Below are 19,019 nucleotides of genomic sequence, written 5' to 3'. Positions count from 1 at the left end.
CACGCCGGCTGGTGGCCGGTACGGTCGGCGGTGCGCCGGTTGCGTTGGGGTAGGTCGCGCCGCCGTCGCCGTCATCGTCGGCGGCGGTGTGTGCGAATGCGACTGCACGCCCTCCTGCCGGCGCGGTCTTTAAATAATTCAGTCACGTACGGACCGGCAAATCCGCCGCCGCCGATGCGAAAAACCTGCAGCATTCTATCACACAAAGAATGCAAATGATTGTGCGCTCAATTATGCTCAAAATTCGTTTGATTGAAATTATGAACACTTTCGTTTTTTACATTTTTATTATTTTTTTCTAAATTTTTTGCATCTATAAATTAGAAAAGTTTTTCGCTCTCGGGTGCTTCATATCATATTTAAAGTTTTAATTTATGACCACCATCGCATTGTTTTATACTTTTCCTGTTTCGCAATGATGCAAACGCGACGTCTACCCATTGTTCTTAATCCTTTTTTCGACTTTAAACACGCGCGGCGCTCTTTGCCAAATTCACGATATAAATCTGCGTCGCATCGTCGGCGCCGCCTAAAGTTATAAAACTGATGCGTTCGCGGTTTGTGGGAGATGAAGAATCGCGCTGGTCGTTTTCCGGGGCAACGCAACTGTGCACATTCGCTTGACGCTTTAATAGCTGGCGGTTATAATCGAAACCCGACCCTTGCACATAAATTCATCGCGTGTGGATTTTTCCTTCTAGACACCGCATTACACTCAATTGGGCGATTACACACATGTTAAGGGAATGCAGGCATTGTTTTTCATTGTTAGCAATTACTCGAAAACTATTATTGCTATGATACTTTCAGAAATTTAATTCTGAATTAAATCCACTTTTTGTAGATTTAAAATTGTTGTTTTACGTTGAGTGGTTTTAATTATTATCTAATATAATATGACGTACAGCTTTGATCCAATAAGACACGAAAATAATTATAAAAAGTATAGATACGCTTTGTCATGGGAGAATACCGAACCACGCGCATAATATAATCCAATTAATGTAAAATTAAGTTAACTGGGTAAAAAATAATGAAGGGAACGCTAATTCCGTCTGTCGCTCAATTTATAGCAGAAGCTGGGAACTTTTTCTGTATTCTCTTTTTGAAATTTTCACTGCGTGCACACTGTATCCTGTGTCCGCTCTGTGTTTATGTATGCGTGTTGGGTGGAGTAAATATTTAAGTTATAATCTGAAACGCGCCCGAACGATTTAATTTCGTCGGGGCACACACAGATCAAACAGATTTTTTTAACGAGCAAACTCGCTCGCGGAGGGCAAACTCTAAACCTATAATGGCCTCATAATAGTTGGCATTTGTTTTGGACGAGCAGCTATTTGTAGCTTCACTGGCGTGGGGCTTTTTTAATATTTTCACCAACACGTATCGGTAATGAACGGGTTGTAAAGTTGGAAAATTTGTTTTACAACTCGACCGTCAGTCAGACCATAAATATAAAAGTCATGTAAATATTTAATCCGAAATACAGAAGAAGAAAAAAATCACAAAAATGAGCCCTTATTATTTTAAACTCTACTTCTCGTTCCTGAAAGTAATGTAAAATTTATTTTACGGTGGCAATGTCCGGAAAATGCTTGAAATTTCTCATCATTATTTTGTGATGAGAATACTTTATGTATTTCTACTTTTTAATTTATAACTTAAAAATGTGTAGGTACCTTGCTTCTCAATAGCTGTTTCGTGTGTATACAAAAATTCTCAGCGTCGTTTGAAGATTTTTCCGTGTAAATATTTGGTTTTTAATTATCCTCGAGCATGTTCGCTGCCAACACAATGTAGGCCCGCATCGCGACGAATAAAAAAAATGAAATATTTAATGAAAATGAAATGAAAAAAAAAAGTTTCATTTTACTAGTATAGGTCTTCAATTTTGGTTGATTGTTACATGCTTGCATGATTTTCTCCAGTTTGCGCTTTAGTGTATAAATTAATACTAATTATTTCTCCGGACTATCGCCGTAATGTATTCTGCACTAATGGAACAAATCATTTGGCGGTGGCGGCGGCGGCATGCAATTAAAAATGGTTTTTCGTTTTGGTGCTGTAGGTAATTTTATTCCGGTTGCCAACCAACCAACCTCAACCTTACCAAACTTTGCTCGCGTCCGTAATTAGTGCCGAGTATTTTCTGTACACTCGAAACATATTTTAAACCTTTCCCAACGCGTTCGTTGTTAACACAGTGCTAAAAATTAAAAGTGGAGTTGCTTGAATAAATGTATAAATGTTATGCTGGTTTAGCAAATGCATAATATCAGTCAGCAGATTTTAATGTCGGAGCCAAAAAGGAGAAACAGCGCAATATTCATTGCGCGTCAATTATTCGAGGCGCAAGGCAAGCTGCACAGCAGCAGCAGCACACGCGTTATGAATTATTATTGGACGTCATCCAAGAGCAAAACTTCAATGTGTTGTGTATCGCGGGTGCGGCGCATTAAGCGCATGATTTCGGTGCAACGTTTTTGGATGTTTTTCTTCGCGTCGAATGTTTGCTCCGACGTTTTCCCAAATTGCTTTTTCGCCTCGGCGCGCAATTGCGGGCCAAAAATACACCGCACCGTTGCATGCAGCAACCGCGATCGGTTATTCATAAATTTAATGGTTTTTAATGGCGGAACTAATGAGCTAGCATCGATCAATCGCCGCACTTGTAATTATTAGTTTTAATTAAAATTTCATGCTGCCATCTCTCACCTTGAAATCAGCCAACATTTTTTTGTATATTACCAATTGGATTCTTTGTTCTGTCCAAAGGTACAAAAAAAACAAAACGTGCATACATCATCTCTAATTATATCCCACTTGGGAAGGAACACGACACAAAGCCCCGGTGTGGTACTGCTGGTACTCTGGCTTACCGTATTTGCTTTTAGCGCAGGAAATATTTTATTTACTCGAACGCGGTCAGCTGTAATTCCAGACTCGCGGCTCAACTCTTGCGCCCCTTGGTACACACTCGCGCACACGCTCACAATGCAAATAAATTACGCGTCTAATGTGTTTTTGGCACAATGAAAGACATTTATGTCACACGCATGTCTTCTCCGCATTCACCACTTATCCGTATCAGTTGGCCAGGCAGTCGGGCAGCTGATGCGGTCTCATCAGCCGTCCGTCACACCGTACTTTTACTGCAAGTGGTGTAAACGGAATAAAACGCGTTTGCATTAAGTGCGGTAGTTTACGGCGTGTGTACTTTCATTATCTTGATGTGGGGTATTTAAGCAGCTGGTTTGCACGAGCTGCGTACGAATTATGTGTGTGAGTGTGTATATTCATTTATTCAGCAAAATTATACACTCTGTATGTCGAGCATGGGACGAATTTATTGTGAAGGGCTCTTCATGCCCACACCAAGTGTGTCACGCATCAAATTTGTGATGTTGCAAGTCATCCAATAAGTATAATAAATGATTGAACGTTTTATTCGGCTACAGCTTGAAGCAAACGCGACGAAAGTTCTTTTATTCTGAATTTTTTTGAAGAATAATAGTAGTTACTCTGAATTTGCACGAATGCGATTTTATGAATCTTTTAACAATGATATTTCTCTAGAGATGAAATATTCTTTATTTTTAAACACATCGTATACTTCTTGTTGGTAGTGGTTGGATATAGGGTTGGAATGTGTTTGTGTATAATGGTCGCTCGCATGGATGATTGTTGCTAAGCCAGCACAAAGGTCTCGCTTGCGACTCTCGCATAGAGTAGGTACGGTACTTACTTACATGTGATATTTATATGCAATTCCGGAACGCGGTCGGCTGCAAACATGAAAAGCGCTGACTGATACTTTCGGCACCCTGGGGTGTGTATATATGTGTGACTGTGTGCGCATTTACCCTTCTTCGCTCCGCGTGGCAGCGTGTCATTATGCGCTCGTTCCATTACGCCAAGAATTATGCAATGCTTACTTCAATACTTCTTTTCAACCTCGCTCCCTATCATCTCCCCGGGTCTCCCTTGGCACTTCATATGCAATTTCATTTTCATCTTTTTTAGCGCTGCCAGCTCAGGAGTGAAGTGGATTTCCACTTGCACAGCAGTTGCACAAAGCAAAATGCATGCGACTTTTACATTTGCTACTGCTTACTACTTACGCTTATTACACGCATTGTATCAACAGAAGCCAGTCGGAGTTAAGTATAGGCCCGTTATTCGAATTCGTCTTGCGTCTCGTTGAAATAGCTGGTTTGTTTTTCTACTGTGTAAGATTCTTGTCGTTGACTGTAGAAGTCTTATTCCCAACAACAGCTTTTTACTCGACTCTCGTCTAGCTGGCTATGGTGCGCACACTTTTGTAGAAACTGGAAATGCAAGAAAGACTAGATTGGTTAGGAGAGTAGAAGATCCGCGCGCCGATGAGATATCGAAGGGGCGCACAACGCTCTCTCGCTTCTCGCCGACCAGCATTGATTTCAATAATGCTCACGTTTCCTTTTCGGTACAATAGGTTCTCGAAGTGCTCCTCTTCCTTACGAACGAGCTGCTCACTTTCGGTCCAACTCCCTGCACGCACACTTTCTTGATATACACACCTAGGGGGTCCTAGAGAATAATAAAGATGTAAAGTAAGTCGGTGCTAATGCAAATAGGAAATCGGGAGAGGTTCAATGACATCTTTTTCATGCATCGCATAAACGAATTCGATTAAATCTCTGCTCGGCACGGATTTGCATAATACTCAATTTAATCCATTCAAATCATACTTAAATTTGATTGCTAATGCGAATGACGGTCAAAACATTGCAGTGTTTATATGGTTGTAGCTATTTATAGCAACAAGTTGAAAACTACGCATGTGTTCATATTGCAATTGTGTTTAGTTGTACACCTAACACTGCGCACTTGCATTCAACGAGAAAAATGTTAAATATGCTTATACTCGTACACGTGTAAGTTATTGAATTATTGAATAGTAATAACCAATAAGAAAATCATATTTAAAGTTTACGTCGTCGGCGCCGCACATTAACGTCAACATAAACAATTCCCGGTGGATATTTTTACAAACGAGGGCGCCGCCGGCGTATGTCACCACACGCACGTGCCAATCACAGCGAATGTTTATTAGTTCTTAACCTACATTAACGTTGCTTTTGCGATTTGCATTACAGATGCATTTCGCAATTGCAGCGCGCGTATTGACATATATGTACGTGCAGCGCATTCACAAGTCGTACTCTTACTCGAAATGAGGCCGTCGGGTGCGCTATCCTAGGTGTCGGGGTGTAATAAAACTCGATTAGTTTTTGGTCGGCACTCAACGATATTGCAAATCTCAATCAATTTCGCATCGATTGGCGCGCACCAGGTCTACCGCTGCGATGTGTCATCGAATCGGGAGTGCGCGCGCGTTGGTGTGCATACCGTTTTCACGCGAATTACGGCATTAGTCATCTGTGTTATCAGCGTCCGCCGATAAATATTAATAAATCGAATTGAGCGCGGCATGTATGTGCGATAGTGTGGGCAGGGAACAACGCACAAAAAAAAAAAACTTGGACACTTCGTGCTGGAAAAGTTTCATTTGTGGCGATGCTTTTCGTTTAAAAACAGCGTAAAGTGTCGTCGCAAGTCGAAAGGGTCAAAAGTGCAAGGAACTACGTTTCGAGGCGCTACAGTCGAGGCGTCGTAACACTTCGTGCACGGTGCAAGCGTAACATCGTCACTGCTCCAAGAACTTTGTTCTTTTTCATCGTCTCTGACCGTCTACGAGCTAAACTCGCATAGTTTAATTAGGCATCATCAGAACGAATGTAGGTTTTAACCCAGTAAATAAAATGTTAACCTACAGGGCGTTTTAAAAATTTACTAAACTGTTAAAAATCAGTTCTTCAATGCATTCAAAATCTAAAGCAGACTTTTTTGAGTGACGGAGCTTAGAAAAAAATATTCCCACTGAGCGGCATATCGAGTTTATACGAGTTTCCTTGGTGAAATTGAACCGAGCGAAGAAATAAAATAAAATACAACATATCAACATGATTCACCGAATGATGGCACCGCGCCGCGCGTACGAAAATAACGCGAGGTGGGGTCCACCGCCAGAAAAGTTTGTCTTGAGGTTCCCGAGGGAATTTCACCTTATATTGGTTGTGTGCGCTATCGTTCCCCGTCGTTGCGGCCCAATCCCACGTATCGCATATCGCGCGAATGTAAGCGGCGCGGAACAAAAGGCCAATCGAATTGCGGCGAGATGAATAAGTAGTTATTTTTTCTTATCCGTCATGTGGTGGAACTTTTAGGACCGGAACAATAATATCATCTATCAGTTCCATTCGCTCCACATACCTCCTTGCGTTTTTTTTTTTCGTTGATTGTGCCTGGTTTGGCGTCGGAGTGGATGTGGCTTTTCTTGCGATCTTATTTGCGGTTGCCCCTTGAACTCTTGCACAACTGATACCAACCTATATATACCTAGCTTTTTTGTTTCGCGTCGAAATACAAGCTGGTTTCGAATACAATGAAAATGTTTGCGAAGTTTTTGTGTGTTAATGTGTTTGTGTTATTGTTGCAGGTCTGCGATAAAAGTGACTACGGCGTCCGAGTGCTAGCGAAGCTTGCGAATTATCAGGTGTATACGACGCTGAACGCGAAGAACCAATTTCGCGCGCCCACCGAGTGGGGTATATGTCTTCGACCCGCCGGTCTGGGTTCCGACGACTTCGACAATCCGGGTTTCCTTTGTCTCGCTTGTGACTCGGAAAAGGCCCGCTCCTGTTGGCTGACAGCCATGAGGCTCGCTAAGGTAAGCAACGCCACCTATACTTATATTCACTCCCAACCTTCATATCCTACCCTCTTACGTTTTGCGTCAATTCTGTTTTCTTACGCTGCGTTGCTCATCTCGCCGGGCGTCGTCTAATAACTTCGCTCGTCCGCATCTAATATCTTCCACGGCGACCCCGTGATGATGATTAATCCAGCTCATCGTCTCCTGCATATCATCCCATGCATAATCTTGCCTCACACACCATCCTGAGGCAGGAGGCAATGCATGTCTTCTCTAGCGTCAGCAATGAGGGAGGGCTTGCAGCATCGTCGGCAATCTACGCTCCCACGACGACACGGAACGCGATTAGTTCCGTTCGTCTCCCATTTTCCCTTTTGCTTCCTGTGGGCACGCTCCGGCGTTCGCATAGCAGCGCACCGAGTCTTTACGTCCAATAAAGTAAGAGTCGTTCTTGCGCCTGCAAGCGGGTCCTGGTATCGCACCCGCGACTCGTGGCAGTAAGCCGCCGTAAACCTTTTCGCATAAAACCGTTTCGTCAAGAGTTATTTGGTTTGGTCGATATACCAACATTGTCGTCCAGATGTATTCTACCACACTGAACTGTTCAACGAATTGCATTCAGAGAGGGTCACTCAATTTAAAATTGATTAAAAATACATTGTTTATTGGAATTTCGTTAAACATTCGGTATATACTCAAAGGGAAATTTCCGCAATTTAATCTTAATTTAAATCTCTGGTGCGTCCCCGCTTCAAACACGCAAGGGCGGACAATGGCCAAAAATTCACGCACGAACATCTTTATAAGCTACTGAAAACGCACCAAAATCCAAGGGCGTAAAAAATGGTATCGGTGCCGACGATTTTATTCCTACTCGCGCAGAGCAAAAAAGATAAATTTGCAATAAAACGCCTGCCTGAATCAAACTTAAGTTGTTTCGGGTAGCGTTTGTAATAAAATCGGGGAGCAATAGCCTTCCGGCAGTAGCAACCGCTGGCAGAAGTAATAGGAAAACCGGGCCGTTACAATAGGCCATCACGGGATAACAATAATCATTATAGTCACGGAATTATCGTTTTCGGCGAGTCGGAAATCGTAAAATATGCTTTTAAACGCGCTGGACCTCTTTATTACTATGTTTCTCATTAATTATTTATGCGCATATCGCAAGCCTCCACTCGAATTTCATTGAGGTACATTTGTAATTAAAATAAGTCGGTAGAATTATTACATTAGCACATGACAAGTCCTACAGTTCACGCACCTTTATTTACTGCATATTGAAGTTAAGTGTGTTTTTGAAAATGTATACCTAGGTAAATGCCATGTACTTTGATGCTGTACCGCAAAACAAACTCATCATTTATCTATTCCTCCCACTAGGTGTCGGGATTATTAGGGGTTTAGTTTATCTGGCGTGTGTGTAAAATACGACGTGTAATCATCATTCATATTTAATAATGTTGTAATATTTTGATATGCGTCTCGCGGATTACTACCACAGGGTGGATTGTTATCAACATGCTTTGATCGTTTTTATGTGCTAAGCCAGCGCTTAGCTATGATTTCGTAATAATCAAGGCGTATTACTTTAATAAACAATTCATGCCATAAAACCATGTACTCACATTAAGTGAACATGTTATTTGAGTTCAAGGAACGCGCATTAAGCACCTTACTATATTTTTTTCTTTTATTGTATTTTTAGAAAATTAATTACACGAAGATATTGGATATTTTCAGAAAATCCTTTACTTTCCAGAGCTTAGATTTAGTGGGTCAGTCAATTTGTTACCTTCTGGAAAATTGCGCGAGTTTATGTATGGTGTGTAAAAAGCGTGCCGCGTGCACGTACGTCATTAGCGCGCACAGCATCCGAACGACTAGCGACAGCTCGCGATGATGGCGAAGTGACAATGCATGCGCATAAAGCTTTCACCTTGCCTTGCGGCTCGCGAAAGACGCGTGCGACGACGTGCCGAGCGCGTCGGTCGAGGTTTGCGTGATTTTATTGCCACACAATATGTATGCTAACCGCTGGCGACGTTGTCGTGTATTTGTTGCTTCGAACGAGCGAACGAAATGGAATAATAACGAGAGCGTTGTGTTTGATGTGTGCGATGGTGTCGCAACAATATTTGCCGAGAGAAAACACGGAAAGAGACAAAGCCTTGTGATAACGATTTTACAAGTACTACGAGATTAAGGAAAGTGTTCCTTCTTCAACTTATAATATATCGTTCTTTTTTTTCATGTAATGGAATATTAGATAAGTTTATATTTAAGATAGTTGCTTTATATGAAAAGGAGGGAAAGGGAGGTTTGCTTTGTAGATCAATACCAGCGAGCTAAACTCTTCGGTCGACGTTTGGTGGGTTACTTGGAAGTGGCGAACTTACGGATTTTAGCACTTCTGAGTATTCCGAGTATCCGCATGTCCGACCGCTGCGTGCGCGAGACACCTATTCACGAGCAGTCGAGCAGTTTTCCTGCCTCGCCCCCTTGTTTCCGCCCGGTATACCTTCGCTTTTAATATCAGCTCCGCGCTTCCACCATCTCCCCCTGCTCGTACCTGCTAGTCCCTGCTTCCTATTCCCTAATCCTCTAATCTCCAATATGTGTCTTAAGTGGTTCTGTTTATATTCTTCCCTTTGAAACTCTCGCTGCTCTCAACTCGCGTAATCTTCGTAAATCCTCAAAAATGTTCTAATAATATCTGAAATGCGCGCTGCTTTCATCCCGACGAATCTTAATGATTTTCGCATTTCACATTTTTCGTTTGCTCACGCGTCGAGATGGCACATCTTAACAAAACAAAAGATATCTTATTTTGTTATGCTAATCATAAGCATTTCATAAGACACCGTGCTGTGTGTGTGCTGTGGTTGTGTGCATTGCGCGTTTGTTCTGCTAGTGAGCGAGAGCTCTTTTCGCCCCGGCGAAAAACATTTGTCTTTCATTAAATTTGCTCGTTTGGGACGACGCGAAGCAGAACGGCCCCGGTGCCGGGTGCCTGCCCGCACTAACGGATGTCTTTTTGTCTGGGGGAGGTCGCGCACGCAGCAGGCGAAAGAAAGCGCGACGAGCGTTTATAAATTATGCGACATTTATCAGCCCGGCTTGGATTTCTCCGTGTACGCAAACGGTACCTTTCTTTGCTGTCGGTAACAGGACGACAATAATGTAACGGCGTTGGGATTTCTTTTCGTGCGCAATTTCTGCCTCCCTCGTGTAATATTAGCTTTAATTTCAATTTATTTTCTACACACAATCCACATAACTTTCTGGATAGAGGGTTGATGAGTAATATTACAAGCTGACACATTGAATAATTAATTCCAGATGAGCAGGTGGACGAAAAAAAGTCTTACAATGGACTATGACCCTAAATGAATAAATATAAAAATAAATTGACGTTGGTTAATTTTGACATATTTGTTGAAATTTAAGGAAAGGTCAAAAAGTGATAAAAAATATGAAGAAATTGCAAAGAAAAAGTTGGGGCAACAATTTTGTTTCTCCATACAAACTGATGGCCTATACATATAAAAGGAATTCCTTAATCAATTTCTTTACTCGTAGGCTTATTTTATGTAATTAAAAATGATCTTACAGATTTACGCGGCCAAAAAACTAACTTTTGTATATATTATTGATGTTAATATTATTACAAACAGAAAAACAGTTACATTCAAGATTATAATAAAAGCACGTACCTTCCTGTGATTGAAGCGTGTGCGCACCAGCCTTATCTAAAACGTTGTCCTCGTAGCCAGGACGTGTTTAGAATTAGATAGGATTCTATTTAGCCAGCGCGCACGTTGCGTGCGTGTTCGATTTAAACGCCTCGACGTAGATCGTGCTGTTCGTCTCTTTGTGCGTGAGCTAACAAAATTCCGAATATCTAACGGCCTGTAACACTATAAAACAATACAACAACAAACGATTGTTTCACGGCTTTTTGTGTTTGATTTAATTCGCTTCTTGATTGCCGACCAGTGTGTTGCACACACACTGACGCAGCGCCTTAGTTGGCTTTTATTATTTTCGTAATCGCTATGAAATTCCAATGGGTTCTATGAATTTTGTTCAGAGTTTTGTTAAGGTTTCGCTTCTTTAATCGTCTCGCGCCTAAGCAGTTATAGCGTTTCGACAAATCGCTTACAATAAAACACGCCGTGATCATTAATTAAATCGCGTAATTAGTGGATGTGAACGTTAGACAATGTTTACAGGATGATACAGATACTCTCTTAAATTGTAATTCTATTCCAGGAAGTATTCGTGTGATGTCTGAATGCCAGCTCAGTATAATACAGTTTAAACTCGTTAAATTCGTCATTATCAACTAAGTGAATATAATTAATTCGTTGCGCAATGTGTATGCTTCCATCTGGCTAGGTAGATGCGTGTTTACATGTTCTCTAGGTTTACTAAACTGTTGAATATTCAAATTGTGCAACTTCACAGTGTCGGGTATAGGCAGACCTAAATAGCGAATACTGCACGAAGGTTAATTTATAAATCCGAGCTAGTTCGGTACGCGCGCTGGCCGTGAATCAGATCAGAGATGCGGCCTGTCGGAATTTTATTTTTCATTATCCTTGACTCGACTGGCGCATGGCAGTGCCACGAGCAAACGCACAACACTCACGGACGGTTTTTGTGTGTACTCCACTGGTATTTGACACGTTTTATTTTTATTCTGAATGCACGTCCATCCACGAAGTGCGTGCGGCAGACATTTTTTTTTTTTTTTGATTTATTAATACCTTCATACAAGTCATGCGGTGTGCTGTGTGATGGCTACTGCTGTGCACACCAAGCATGTCCACACTAAATAAGTCTGCAAGTTGTTAATAATTCAATGAAACCGCTGTTATATTAATTTGTTCCATGTTACTATGTTGCAGTACGGCAAACAATTGCGTGAGAACTACAGGGCGTTCAAGAACAAGCAGTCCGAATCCATCAACCCCAACTATAGTAGTTACACAGTACCAAATGTAAGTTTTTTGAGATGATCTATTATCTATTTCATATCATATTATCGTCAGTGTGAATATGATGACAAGCATGAAAATCACGCGTGATTTGCAACACAATGCAGCCTTTAAAAAAATTAGGGTCATCACAAACGTGTTGGTGATTATAGCGAGCGCAAAAATTGAATTTGTAAGAATGTAAGTTTTTATCATCGGTCATATATCATGCGGGCGAGCGTTGCATCCGCATCTCAGATGAAAACTGTTAAAGGGTGACGTCTCGTCTAGATGTTCCTATTTTGATAAAGTATGATTGATGTTGGCACTGAAAACGGGCATGCGAAAAGGTTTTGGATGTAGCTGCAACGATGCATACACTGGAAGGGAAAAAAGTATCCATCTCTCTCTGACTGTTGTATCTTTGACTTGAATCCTGGCTTTTGTGCCCTTTTTTTATGACGTTTTGAACAACGCATGTAATAATTTATCATAAATAAGATAATTACGTGTGTGGCGTATTCCCTAAACGTCTTCGAACTGTAAGCGCGTTATTAATGATCGCTGTAATTATTTGTCGAAGCCCAAATTTTATTCGTTTGAGCATCACAATACGTGGCAAAAATACGATTGTGATTAATTATAGTTTACAAATGTGCACATTTTTTCAGTTGAGTCTTATTTTAAGGCTTTTATTGAAGATCAAAGTTCATAAAAATCTGTTTGCAACGTTTTATTGCTCGTCAGCCGTGAAGTTTTATTTTCGGAGATTATTTTTACAGAGCTACTTTACGATTGGTAATTTAGCCATAAACGCAATGTGTGTTTTGTTGAGCTTCTTGTTTTATTTCTTTGCCAAATATTTAAAATATTCGGTTGTGAAAGCTGTCCTGTTGTGCGAGTGACAAATGGTAAGGTGGTGTTTGGTGTCCAAGGGAAAACCTTTCTGTTGAACGAAATTCTGCCATGTCAGCGCGGATCGTTAGTTTTAATGATATACAAATATCGGACAAATAGTCGTCCTTCTTGTGAACTGTAGGGGTTGTACAAAACGCGCGCAACTTGCTTGCTGATGCTATTTGACCGATAACAAACGGCACCAGTACGCCGAAACGTTCTTCTTTTGCGGACGAATTCAATTGTGCATGCATAAAACGCAATCCCCCAAAGAGTTGCGCATAAATGCCCCGTGCATCAGCCGGGGCCCGGATTTGCGTTTGCTGCTACCGAATTGCCAGTATGGTGTGGTGTATGTGTATATATACGTATTGTACTGCTTTCACAATTTGGATGCAAATAATTTCCATTTTGCTCCAAACGGACGCAGCATATGCCACGTAAAACTTCCGAATTTCCATCCGACGCTGTACGCTCGAGGAATAAATGTAGAACACACAACCAATTGCAACCAAAAGGCGCACATGGAACAGCTGGAGGTTCAACTTCTAACAGCTGATCAATTCTGCTGTCGCACGGTGTATAATGTCTCGTGAGGCTACACAAAGTTGCCATGAATGAAAAAGTCGGCAGCGGTGCGCACAGCTGATTTTGTAATTATATAATAATAGATTCTGTGCAGTTGCTATTTCCGTCGCGGTGGAAATATATAACCGGCGACGTGTACGATGGTGGTGGCAAGGTGTAAGTACACACACTGGGCGTTGAGGTGTACTCTCTGAAAGTATTATAAATTAGTCAACAGTTTCCGCTCTAGAGCTTTTTTATTACCGCAGGAAACGTGTGGTCGCTTGAAGTACATTTTTTTTGTAAGTACGTTTTTATTTATTTTTTTCAACCCCCCGGGGTCAACAAATCCCGGTAACTTTTTTTAGCATCAATAGGTATAAAGAAAGAAATAATGAAAAGAAAACATGTGGAGGCAAGAAATATCAATTCATTGTGTCCGGCCTGACCCTTCCGCACGGCTTGTCATTGCGTCATTCATGGTATGTCCCTAAGGAGTTATGAGGCAGTCATTAAATTGATGTTAGTTGTCCGTTGTCGAAGCGATTGTGATCCGAGTACAATTTATTGCGTGGGCGAACGATAATTACCACTCAATTATTAACGAACATTGGATATGTATGTGTTGTGAGACTTGTGACAAAATCAATGCGAGGTCAGGCGATTAGAAATTATGAACATGATATCATGTTTAATAAAGTTTTTATAGATTTTTAGAAATTTCTATGATAGTTGTATTTTTAATGCATTATATTTCTTTAGTGAAGTCTGCTTTTGTATTGCTTTCTTTACGACATCTGGGAGTAGATATATCCGTTTTTGTGACATACGTCTATGTCATGGAAAACATTTTTAATGATACGGCCAAGACTTGCTCGTTGGATGTAATAAATATAAGTGCTAGGCAAGAATGTTCTCGTTTTACAGGCGTAGTTGTAATATTAGGCCAGATAATTGGCAATATTTCAAAATCACAGCGGCAGCGTACGATGGACGTTGCGTCACGATCGCCGGCACTATTCCGAGGTCGTGTATGAAAAACGAGGTACAGAGGAAAAAGTGCATAAATAATCCGACTGCAGTCGCCATCACATCATGCCAATTATGCGTCCGGCATGGTCTCTGTCCGTCCGTCCCGTCCGGCGTACAAATCCGAGCCCGTTATCGCGCGCGCAGCAACGCACTCTCCACGCAGCTTGTTGCTATGGCGAATATTCTGATCCAGGCCCCAGCTGGATGATTGTCTGCGGTGCAGCGGCGGCGGCGGTCGAGCCAATCCTCCCGACTTCCCTCCCCGTGCCCGCCGGTCAACGCATCATCCATCATGTACCCACAACAGGCAAGCCGGGGCCAAGCGAAATTATAACCCATTCCATTCTCCCTCGCGCTTCATCCACGCAGCCCTGTCCTGCCGTAATGCATTTAAAATTGCAGGCATTGACGCGCCGATTCGTGTTGCTCCATCAATGTCATAATGGGAACGAGTTGATGACTGCACAGAATTCAAGCGGCGTCGAAGCCCGGCAGGCCGCGCCGCGTGTGCCTCAACAATGGTCGCATTGTGAGCGCGTTTATTTTTGGGGGCTTTCGCGATTGCAAACAGAAAATACTCGTTACCCGGCGCGCACTCCAAACTCCAACATGCAACGTTCGCTCTTGAATCGAATTTTTAATGGTGCCATGCGCCGCTTCTCACCAAAAACGTTTCAATCGACGCCGAAAGTTATTCTCGACCTCGAGAGGGTGCGATTGCCGCGAAAATCGGGGGATGGAATATGTATATTTAGGGGTGTAGAGAGTAAGTAGGTGTAGGCATGAGCAACTTTCGATTAGATTTTTTTTCATTTCCAACATTTCTATTGATTTTAAAGAGGGAAACGCTGCTGCTGTAATAATTTTCGAAATTTCAATATACGTGCTGCTCAAATAAGGTGAAGGTAGTGGTGTAGCGCCGGAAGCGTCCGCCTGGAAACCGGAAAGTCAAAAGGTTACATATTATGTTCGCACCCTAAGCGCCCCGCCAAGGAGGAAATGAAAAATCTATATATGCGCGTGTTCGTAGGGCTTGTGTGCTGCTTCCTGCTGAACTCAACTCTATTTCGTCGACCGTCGGTGGCATAATCAAATTAAAATTCAATTTCTGATCGATCACGCGTTCCTCCTGCCTCCCGCCTTCATTATGCATACAGATACGAGATAGACGTGTGAGTTTATCTTCGGGAATTGCGCATGCGTGCCGCCCATTAGTGTAAACAGGACACACTTGAAAACGTGTGGATTTGAGGCATCGGAAAATTATGGCGGTTGGGGCATCAACCCTGGGAGTGCTCACTGCGCGTGGGCAGCGGCGGCGGCGGCGGTGGTGCAAACGGTGCCGGCTGGATAGCGAGCTCGGTCAATGTCAAGGCTGAGCCATGGCTGAGTTGTAGAAACGGGGTGGAATGGCAGAACTGATGCCAGAACGTGCAGACTCTCGACTAATTATAAAAGTGCTAACTCTTTTAATTACCAGAATTGTTATTAACATTTTCTGTGACGAAGATAAAACTTATCTAATATTTTTTTTCTAAATTTTTACTTTGACAGAATAGCCTATGTTGGAGATGTCTTTTCGGACATAGAATACAGTTCAGCATAGTGTTATACCATAAGTTATACTCCACACGGGTAGATTAATGATTTCATTGACCTCCTTTTTGCTTCTCTACCAGCGCACATAAAAATATCGAAATAAAACTGCACTTCTAAACGCCTTGGTTATGCACTCCCAAACGGATTTCATTATCTAAGTCGCAGAGGCTGCCAAGGGGCCAACGCCATCATCATGTGCTATTAATATCGCCCGATATTGCGTAATAAAGCAAGAGAAACGCATGAAATGTGTCGAGTGTTAAGTTTCAGTTTCAATATACGCGCAACTGCGTAAGCAATAAAAACCGTAATAACCTTGAATCAGCGGCAAAAGCGCTTAGTCGGTAAGTTGTTGCGAATGCAAATATCAATCGATTATTGATTATACCTATCGTTTGCGGCTTACACACACGCTTGCTGGTCGTTTTCGCACTCGGTGAAATTTATGCGGCGTTTCCATCGACGCGCCGCGTACTGGTATGACCTGCGAGAAGAAAAATTGTTAAGTAAATGAATACGTATGGAAATTGAAATGTTCGAATGCGGTATATCCCGATACGGGTCGGATGAATATGGAGTGTTGGTGTTGGTGCGACGCACGAACGCACAATTTCTGTAAGCGCGAGTTAAGTGCTGATACGCTTCGCGTTTCGTTCATACCGCACGCCGGGATAGCAATAAATTTTAAGTTCATATGTCTACAATGTGTTTAAGAAAAATTGCGAAATGTTGAAAATCGATTTCTCACGTCGTATAAGTTTGCCGCATTTAAATTGCGTTTTTTGTTGTGCAATATGGCATTCTCACAATGATAATAAAATATCTATATATGCTGTAATTTGTGACTCTCTGTATGGTGTGCTGCAGCGGGAAGCTCGTTGAAAATGAAAATTTATCCGCCACGCGCGCATTTATTACATTTTATTGCAAACACCTCTTTGCAAGCAACGGATATCCAGTTGCTCGCACTGACTTCTTTTTCTGCGGCGCCCAGTGAGTTGAACTCTCGGCATCTCGCGCGGTCAATACGAGATGAGAACCAGTTCGAAACCGGTTCTTGTGCACACTTTTAATAACTGCGTGCTTTTATTCAACTTTTTGCACTTGTCAAGCTATCGAAGATTGATGGTTAGATAAGGCCCGGTGATCAGCGCGAGCTTGTTTCTGTGTGCTATGCGCTTTGTGCACTTTGTTAATTAGAAATGCAAATGCGGCGATATTTTTTCAATCGTTTAGGTATTGGTAAGTGGTTATCAATCACTTGCATTATTCGCAAAATTCCAATTTCTGCTATCATGTGCAGTTTTCGTCGTTATGAAGAACATTTGCAAATCAACAAATCAGTCTTATTAGTAAAGATCAAACGATCGTGACCTTAATTCGTTTGCACTTTTCGAAATATTTGCTTTATTCAGCTATAATTACTTATTGATATTGATTTTAATGGTGTGAAGTGTTATTAATTATGAGTTAAAGGACAATTTTGTAACTGCACATGCATTTGTGGCATTTTGGCTATTAATAGATAGGTAATTTGTGTTCGTAAATTTTAATAAATTTTGTCTATAACAAAACGTCCCAGAGATATTGCCGCATCAAAGGACGTCAATTCGCAACAGTAAATTAATTAAATTCAAATTAATTTTCGCGTTTGCGATGATTCACAAGCAAAACACATTGCACGTGCACAGTGCGGCGGTGGCGGTGGCGGCGGCGAGCACTTATGCCGACGGTTGTCGGTCTCTTGTCTCGCTTGTAAATTAAATCCCATCGCTGACTGTCTAGAGTGCCCGTACGTGCTGTGCGTCGAACGTTATTTCCAATTAGAATCCGAAACACCCTTCTGTAAATTCAAATAATCGCACGGTGCCGTTGGTCCCTCGCGTCCTGTGATAAATTATCTACAGCGTAACAGACGCACAAGAAATCAACAACATCATACCATACATGGAACATTGAAGTATTGCCATTTAATCAATTTACACACAATAAAAAATTAAAATCGTTGGTATTTTTACGATTATCTTTTGCTAAGTATTATTTTAATAGTCGCATAGCAACACTGGCAATGAAGATTTGTTACGTGACTTTGAGTGGGCAGCGCGTCGATTATGATCATTCTTTTGTAACACTGATCGTAACCAGTATCGACGGATCCACCCGCGCAATTTCCAGCATGTTAAATGTATCAACAACAGGCGGTTCGGTTAAGCAACAAGAAACGCTCAGATGTAATAAATTCAAGGTTCGCTTTCATTACGTAAAAAGCACTCAGGAATAGAGCTATGAAAAATTGTGTACCCAGATTGCATAAGATTAAATACTTATTTCCATATTATTTTTAATACCTGCTTTTTATATACAGGCAGAGATTAAAGTAGATTAAAAGTTTTCTTTTTCTTTCAATCGTGACTCCACTTAGCCTTGTTGCTTTGGCATTATCGAAACGATGTCATGCCGCATGATTTACCTTTACCTCAAGCATTAATTAAACACACTTGTTTCCTCTACCGCTAGTTTTGTCGCGGCGCCGTGAAGTCAATGAACAGACCGTTTCAAGTAGGCACAACGTGTCAATGTTATCTCGTTGAAATCATATGCATTGTTATTGCTTTTTTTTTTTAAATTTATTTATAACTGGAAATGTTCTGTGAATGTATTAATGAGTCTGGGGATTCTATTCAGATCGCGTTCGCTTACTTTTCACGTCCTCTTTCTGCCGTTCGTTCCGTTCGTCTATTGCTCCATCTGAGTGATCTTGTTAGTCGACTATTGAAATTTATTTCAACTTATTTCATATTAATAAGGTTTCATTATGAAAGAGTGAGAGTTACGCTTTCATAAATCATATTACATCGTCATGCTCCAAGACAGTTTAGCAATGTGCGTGCGCTTTGATTTATCACTCGTTTCGTTTCCTTCCTTTGTGTCAGTTTTGTGTTTTTTTGTTGTTGCTCTCGCTTTGCATTTTCTAGTGCACGCGAAAGCGGCCAAGCGCTTCTCAACGCTTGTATAATTCGTCTTTTGATTTAGAACAGCTAACGATGGAAATTGGGAGATTTTGTAATTTGTCTCAATCAAGCCGTTGTTGTCTTCAAATGCAAAAAACAGCACACTGTGTTGCTCGTAATTTACACTTTAATTACAAACGTCGCTCTAGCCGCCGTCGGCGTGCAGATTAC

The 19,019-nt window shown here is 41.6% G+C and overlaps 1 protein-coding gene and 1 long non-coding RNA gene across 6 annotated transcripts in view; one reads left to right on the top strand and one right to left on the bottom strand.

Moving 5' to 3' along the window:
- Positions 1-19,019, top strand: part of LOC135795127 (growth factor receptor-bound protein 14-like) — a 77,718-nt gene that overhangs the window by 54,875 nt on the left and 3,824 nt on the right. For all 5 annotated transcript variants that reach the window (XM_065306678.1, XM_065306677.1, XM_065306675.1 and 2 more), the window contains 2 exons: positions 6,545-6,775; positions 11,674-11,766. In XM_065306678.1, the coding sequence (XP_065162750.1) occupies positions 6,545-6,775; positions 11,674-11,766 (324 nt within the window). The remainder of the gene's footprint in view (positions 1-6,544; positions 6,776-11,673; positions 11,767-19,019) is intronic.
- On the bottom strand, positions 3,571-4,572 carry LOC135795130 (uncharacterized). Its single transcript, XR_010549031.1, has 3 exons — positions 4,457-4,572; positions 4,125-4,331; positions 3,571-3,788 (listed from the first exon to the last, which is right to left on the bottom strand). It is a non-coding gene; the product is annotated as an uncharacterized lncRNA (long non-coding RNA).

This window comes from Atheta coriaria, unplaced genomic scaffold, assembly GCF_025399875.1.
Source record: "Atheta coriaria isolate IRGN ID8LTWV9N9 unplaced genomic scaffold, Caltech_Dcor_3.1 hic_scaffold_7_pilon, whole genome shotgun sequence".
Classification (NCBI taxonomy): Eukaryota; Metazoa; Arthropoda; class Insecta; order Coleoptera; family Staphylinidae; genus Dalotia; species Dalotia coriaria.
This window is presented reverse-complemented; position numbering and strand designations above follow the sequence as displayed.